The sequence below is a fragment of the Oreochromis aureus genome, linkage group 3 (genome assembly GCF_013358895.1).
Source record: "Oreochromis aureus strain Israel breed Guangdong linkage group 3, ZZ_aureus, whole genome shotgun sequence".
Taxonomy (NCBI): Eukaryota; Metazoa; Chordata; class Actinopteri; order Cichliformes; family Cichlidae; genus Oreochromis; species Oreochromis aureus.
The window spans coordinates 27814412-27821822 of record NC_052944.1 but is presented as its reverse complement, the minus strand read 5'-3'; the positions used below and the strand labels follow the sequence as shown (position 1 = coordinate 27821822).

Below are 7411 nucleotides of genomic sequence, written 5' to 3'. Positions count from 1 at the left end.
CACGTACACAGACATGCCGTCTGTGCTGAAAGCCGACACCTCACATATTCTGAAGCTGCAGGTTTTGTCTCTCTCCGACCAAAATTCCCTGAACCAGCAACAAAAGAAAATCAAAACTAGCTTCACGTTTGATGTACATTGCCATTAATTCCCTCTTACTTTTGCTACTTTGCTTCCACCATTATAAAAGCCACACTTCCTGCACAACTCTCTCTCTCTCTCTCTCTCTCAGTGCACTTGAAGAACAGTTTCCCATCTCAAATCTCTGTTTTCTGCATTATTTGTTTGCTTATTACGCAACAGTCTACCATTGTTTACAGTGCTGTCTGCTGCTGTTTTTTTTTCTAAATGACTTCCTACAAGAAAGTCTAATTTCTGCTGTTCAATACCGAAGAAATGTAAACTTTTTAAAATGATGCCTAATTGCAAAACCCTTACCTGTGTCTCTAATAAAACCTCTGTAACTTTGCTCTGCTTCTCTTCAGCAGCATCAGGTAATGTTCATATATTGATTCATGGTTTTCTTCCGTATTTGATCGACTGCAGAATATTTTTAAGGTAATCTGCTATAAAAAGACAGGCCAGCAAAATCTTCATGTTTTTCTGTGTTTTATCCTCAGTTATTTTGATACAAAGGCATCTGCTGTGATGTTTACACCTCCAATGAAGTCTCACAACTGTCAGTACTGATAAATGAAGAATGACAGTATTTCTGTGTGAGTCAAAATTGAATCAGAATGGAATCGGTTCTAGAAATCCCAGCCCAGTTGGTTATGCTGCAATAGGTCTTGGCTGCTGGGGGCTTTCCATGATGCACTGAGTGCTCCTTCATCACTTTTTTGTGTTTATACACCTCTCTGCATTTAATCACAAGTTATTATGAATCTGTGGCTCTCTTCCACAGCGTGTCTTTGTCCTGTCTTCCTCCTCTGAGCCTGGTTCTGTCAGAGGTTTCTTTCTGTTAAAAGGGAGTTTTTCCTTCCCACTCTCACCAAATACTTGTTGATAGGTGATTATCTGTTGGAGTTTTCTCTGTATTCTTGTCTTTACCTTACAATATAAAGCACTTTGTTGCCAATGGTGTTGTGATTTGGTGCTGGTAAATAAAATTGAATTGAATCAATCTGTCACTTGGCACTACCTAGCCTAAATATGCATCCTTCATTGTAACTCTGCAGTTGAGAAATGCAGCTTTTTGCCTGAGTAGCCTATATCAAAATACTCACATGTGACCACTGAGGATGGTGCTTTAAAGTATCCAAGTGGAGTTTCCAGTTAAAGTTTAGCATCTGTGCAGTGCAACATTTTCAGAACCAAATATCCAGATGTCGACATTTACTTCAGGAGATTTTCACAACAAAGTGGTCGTTTTTAATGCTTTTGGTGACGTCTTTACTGCACATGCGACTAACTAGAGTGTGGACCACTGGCTTTCTAGATTTCTATTTTCTGTCTATTGCTATCTAAAATATGTTTTGGGTGAAACATAATCTTAAATAAAATGTATCAACACATAACTGATTTGAGAGTTTGTATTTTAGATTTAAACCTTGACCGAGGGGCCCCCTGTAAAGCTCTCATTTACTCCCGGCAGAAACTCACGACAGGCTCACCTCCCTGTTCCAAAACCTCAGATAACTTTTTCACATCTGGAGTTTGGAAATGTGTTATTATTATTCCCATGCTGAACTACTTACAGGAAGCAGTGACATAAACACAAAGTCAAAAAAGCTAAAAAAATGAAAGAGTGATGTTTTATCTAGAGATGGCACGATACCACTTTTTTATGTCCGATACCGATATCATAAATTTGGATATCTGCCGATACCGATATGAATCCGATATAGTTTGTTTTTTAATCAATAAAACTGTTTTGTTAATATCTTGCTGCTTTTTGTATAAGTTCATACTCAAGTTTAAAAAAAAACAAAAAAAAAAACACTAAAGCTATTCTGTTATACCTGTATGCAAAAAATACACTGCACCCAAAATATTTCATAGTTCAGCAACACTGATCAATCTAATAAACTTAAATCTGCACCATCCTCCCTATTCTGGTATTTTAAAGAGTAAGCAACCTAACTAATAGGGTTCTAAAACTCCCAGCAAAAAAATAAAAAAAAATAGGGAACCACCCTCCACCCTCCACCTCATGATGCTTAATCGACGTAATCAACTTTAATTTGATGCAGTGTGAAAAAAAATGCACAGAAATAAATTATTTTTCAAGAATAATTAAATAGATTCAACATCTTTCTTCAACAGAACTGCAGACTGCACAGATGGTACCTTCCCAAAGGAAAAAGTACTATAGCTTACTAGGGTATATTAGACTTAACAGTTACTATATACAGCAATGGACTTCTATACATTTTACATCAGATTAAAACTTTGGGTGTAAGATTCAGATAATTATTTATTAAAAGCTAGACATTTTAAATGAGAATAAGAAAGAAAAGTATGTCTTTGTGCCCCCTTTTCCCTGTTAATGCCCTATCGGCCCCCCTGGCTAAACTTTGCTATATCCTGCCCTGCACAGTTATCAGTCGTCAGCTACGTAGAAAAGGATCCTGGTGTAGAAAGTAATATTAAATAAATTCTAACAACAGCTTATCAAGCTTAAACGTGCTGCTGTTGTTCAGCCGTTGGTTTCCTCTTTCTGGTGCGAAGTGGGCGATAAACAAACAAGAGAGACGGACTCGCGACAGAAAAGTCGATCAGCTGATCATTAAGCAGTTTCATGATTGAAGTAGCAGCAGGAGAGGGAGGGAGGGAGAGAGGCAGTCGCTCCATTTATCGGTTGTTAAGCTTAAGGCGGGAATGCTTTATAAACATTCAGAGATGAACTTACACACTTGCTTTACTTCTCAATGGGATAACTTCCTCGGAGATGCTAGCGAGGCTCCAAATACACACAGCCGCTCTATCACGTGAGCACACTGCTCTGATGTGCTACGGTTATGAGCCGAGTTACGCCATGTCGCAAGTTTTGTGAGGTGCTTTTTTGATATTTAATGGATCGGATTACATTTTTTATTTCTCTCCGATATCCGATCCAGTAATTTACGTCAGTATCGGAGCGATACCGATACCTAATATCAGATCGGTCCATCTCTAGTTTTATCCCCTTACTTCTTACAAGATTAAATGTTATGTCTTCAGAACCCGACATACCTTTTGATGCAGGATTCAGATTCAGTGATCTCGAGTTCACACAATTTTGATGAAGCTGTTTGAGTCTCACATGTGTATCATGTTCTTGCATCGTGTTTAAGCTAAATTTTTAAAGCACATTGCAAAGTTATGATGGTAAACAGTTCACAGTGTTGACACTTAAGAGGGCTGAACACCGACGATCAAGCCTCATTTTTAGAGAGCAAAATGTTCAGTGTTCTTAAAGTCTCAGATTTGGTTGTATTCGATATGAAAGAGGAGATTTTGTCATAATGTGCAAGGTTAAGGACCCCGATACTGGACTCAAAGGCAAGAAAATGAAGGAAACAAAAAACAACCTTTATTTCTTCACTGAGTCAAATATATTCAGGTCATAAAAATAATCCAGAACAGACACACCAACGATGAAATGAAACAAAACACAAAGGGTGCACTCTAGGGAAGGAAAGAGGGCTGTGTCGTGTAAGTGGATCTCTCATATAAGCTGGTTTGAAAAGTTTTGGTTTAAAATCAGCGGGAGGAGCCACTCTTCATGGTAAATGAAAAAAGAATAAAAAACCCAAAATACTTAAACATGTATCCAGTCCAACAGCTGAACAATGTTCACTGTTTACTGTTTCCATGTCCATCCCTTTATGACCACAGTGTACACATCTTCTGATGGCTACTTCCTGCAGTATAATGCACCATATCTCACAACTCAAGCTAGTGTCCTTAACATGACAGTGAGCTGACTGTATGCAAATGACCTCCAGAGTCACCAGATTTCAGTCCCATCGACCACTGTGGGATGTGGTGGACAAATTTGCACCGGATCTCGGCTGCTCCTTCTTCTCACTAAGTGATGTCTTGTTTCTTTTGTGTAACAGTTATAAACAAGCAAAGTGCATCATAGTGAGTTTGACACTGTGGCTGGTGATGTGGTTGTTTGGGGGCTGACGGTCGTCTTACGCTGACTTTTCTTCTGCTTCCTGTGAAGACAACAAATCAGAGATGTGAGACCTTGAAGCTCCAGTGATAGTGAACAGATTCATAACTCATAACACTCAAGCAGTGATTTCTCTCTTGCCTTCTTTACTTTCTAAATTATGAGAATGACGATCTTGAATTTTACTAGCAAAAAATACAATAAAGACTTGGAAGAAAACACAAAGAGATTCATTTATTGTAGCTTGTTAATTGTTCATCCATCAGATTTGTCCTGTGACCCAGAAGCAGTTTTCATCCTGAGCTTTGAACTATTACTCTATAACCATCAGTATTTTTAATTAATGATGTGCAGAGCCTCGCACAATGCTTCAAATTGACTGTTGATGCTCCTGTTTTAACTTCACTGACTTCCTCTCTAATATTTAACTAACATTTATTTGAATAACAGTGAATGAAAGAAAGAAAAAACATCTGCATGACTTACAGTTTTTCCAGCAGCATTTTGGTGAATTTAGACTCAGGATCGAGACACTGTTCACGCCCATTCTTCAGTGTGACACTATAACATGTAAAGAAAGCTTTGATTTAAAACCACTTTATAAACAATCCTTATTAATGACTGAGCTCTTATTAATAATGTGCTCCTGTCACTGTGGGTACGTACATGACTTCTCTCTTATTGCAGTGTGGACGAGGCTCATCCAACTTGAGTTGAGTGATGAGAGTGATCCATACAGACTTACTGGTCTTCACACAGCGGCACTTTGGAATAACTGCAAAACATAGAAAGTGATAATTAATGTTCAATGGCTGTAGTTTCATATTTTACTTAAACATGAATATATATAAATTGATTTGATGGCACAATTCAGCTCCTTTCAAGCTGCACAAATACATCTAAATTTTCCATAATGTGATAAAACACACTTACCTACTGAAGTGCAAAGGGCCATGCAGGCCAGGAGAACGATGCACTGGATGGCAACACTTGTCTTCATCTTAAAGCTTTTCAATTAGTGAGTGGAGGATCTACTGAAGGCTCAGTCTTCAACTGATTTGTTCTTCTCAAAATTAAAGGATCTCTGCTGCTGTGCGTCTCCTTCGCCTGAGTGTGCAGGACTGTGAGGTTCATCATCTCTGAACCTCCTTATATACACTCACCGCTGGGTGGATTGTGGCCAAGGATTTCTTCCTAAGAAGTGGCTGCAAACAATCTGTTTCCTGTTCTCTCACAGGACTTTCAATTCCTGTTAGCAGCTCCTTATGCGTCACATTTGAGTTTACAAATATCCAGTTCCAAGGAAAGTTGTTGAAACTTAACCTTTAGCAAGACCATACAGCTGTGTTGCAGGGGACACTGAAGGCCTGAGGGACACGTAATCAAGATCTTCCTTTACCTGGGCTCTGGGACTGAATACCATCTGTACTTCACATGCAGAATTGGTCTACAAAAAGACCAAAAAGTGCATATTTGTTATGAAGCCTCCTTATGAAAGACAGAATAATTAACTGGCTGTATCCCTGGGCTTCATAAAGAGCCAACACTGCATGCTGGTACAAGTGGAGAAATCGCGTCTCCTCTCCCTGGAGGCATCTTCATTGGACAGCTGCTTCAGAGCATCTCAGGCCACTGCAACCAGTTTTAAAGTAATGCACATAAACTTGTTCTCCTTATTCACTTATCTTGTATATAAAGTTCAGTCTCTCAGGCTTTTAGATTTGTATTGTTGATTGTCATTTATGCTTAGAAATATCTACTCATATATGCTTAGAGTTTTATAATCAATGTCATGTTGGTAGAGGTTTGATCCTTAGTAGCCTGTGGAGACTCTGTGTGCCCCCCAGAGCACTCTGGCATGCACACACAACTTAAGGTCAGGAGAGAGGTTATATCTGCTCTTACTGATATATGGTATAGCAAACACACGTATATCTGTTTAAGTCTAAATGCCTTTTGTTTAGATGAACTGCTGGACTTCCAGACCAGCAGGTTTAGGAAGTCATTTATGGGGTCACATTCTGACCCCCCCCCCACACACACACACACATACACTCATACACAATGCACAGGCAAGGTACTCTTTGTTTGCATGTAGACGTCATATGTTAATGAACCTATGCATATTCATGTAACCACAATAAAAGGAGTGCTATGGGGAACAGTAGCGGTTTTAGATACGGGCGACACGGGCGGTTGCCTGGGGCGGCATCGTGGTGGGGGGGCCGCATCACGGGCATCGGCAAAAAAAAAAAAAATTGCTCGTACTCATGCTGCCCCGACATCATGCCAGCGCATATTGGGAATGGCATAGGCACCGATCGGTTTTCTATCGCCCATTTGCTGGGAGTAAGGGCGCCCTCCGTTTGCGAGGTGCGCCTGCTGCTTGCAGCACAGGGAGGAGAGGGCGGGCGGCGGGGGATTCTCTGGGTGGCTGGAGCAGCATCTAATAACCAACTTGCAAAATAAAACAAAATAAAAACAAACCAACAACACGAAAACACCAGACATTATGATACAGACTTATAATTTGCGCCGATGTTTTTTCGAAATTCTATAGGCGAAAAGTGAGCGCGAGAGCCCTCGGTGCGCCTGCTCGCTGCTGAAGTCAAAGTAAACTTTATTGTCATCTCCGCTACATACAGTCCAGTATATAGAGAGACGTGACGACGAGGCTCCAGTTACAGCAGTGCAAGTAAACAAACAATAAATATAAGAAGAGAAAGAAAATAAATATATACTTTAGGACTCGGGGTAAAGGGATCAATAACAATTTAAAATGTATATTTTATATTTTGTTGATTTAAAGTCTCACACACAAAGTTTAAAAAAAAGAGAAAAGAAGAGGAGGAGTGTAGCGACTTCCACAGTCGCTAGAGGCCGGGGACTGAGCCTGTCTATTTGCCTGATGCGCTGTCAACTGTACGCAATAATGCGAGAGGTGGAATTGCTTGCTTGTTTATTAAAGTGCTTGAAAAGTTTACAGAGCAATGTGATTGGCTCGCGATTCAAACTCTTAAAACATCACAGCTCTAATGCAACAAGGGGAAACTCGTTGTGCTGCGGTCAACAAAAACTACAGCTACCCAGCCCTCCTCTCTGTCAAAATCAAACCAGTGAAAGACAGACTGACAACGCCCTCTTAATGTCCCACGTGACTCTCGTTACACATCACCATAGCCAAACAAATGAAAACCCAGTGATCATTAAAATTCAATACATTTAATTATGGCTCCTACAAGGAGAAATGAGCAAAAGATACAGGTAAGCAGATGTGTCATTGGATAATGGCAGGTCATGTATCCTAAA

At 39.8% G+C, this 7411-nt stretch overlaps 1 protein-coding gene across 1 annotated transcript; it reads right to left on the bottom strand.

Moving 5' to 3' along the window:
* Nucleotides 1–3491: 3491 nt before the first annotated feature.
* LOC116327040 (growth-regulated alpha protein-like) lies at nt 3492–5263 on the bottom strand. Its single transcript, XM_031748505.2, has 4 exons — nt 5036–5263; nt 4769–4877; nt 4589–4663; nt 3492–4145 (listed from the first exon to the last, which is right to left on the bottom strand). Exons 1-4 carry the CDS (start codon nt 5100–5102, stop codon nt 4064–4066), a joined length of 333 nt encoding a protein of 110 aa, XP_031604365.1. The 5' UTR covers nt 5103–5263; the 3' UTR covers nt 3492–4063.
* Between the last annotated feature and the right edge of the window lie 2148 nt (nt 5264–7411).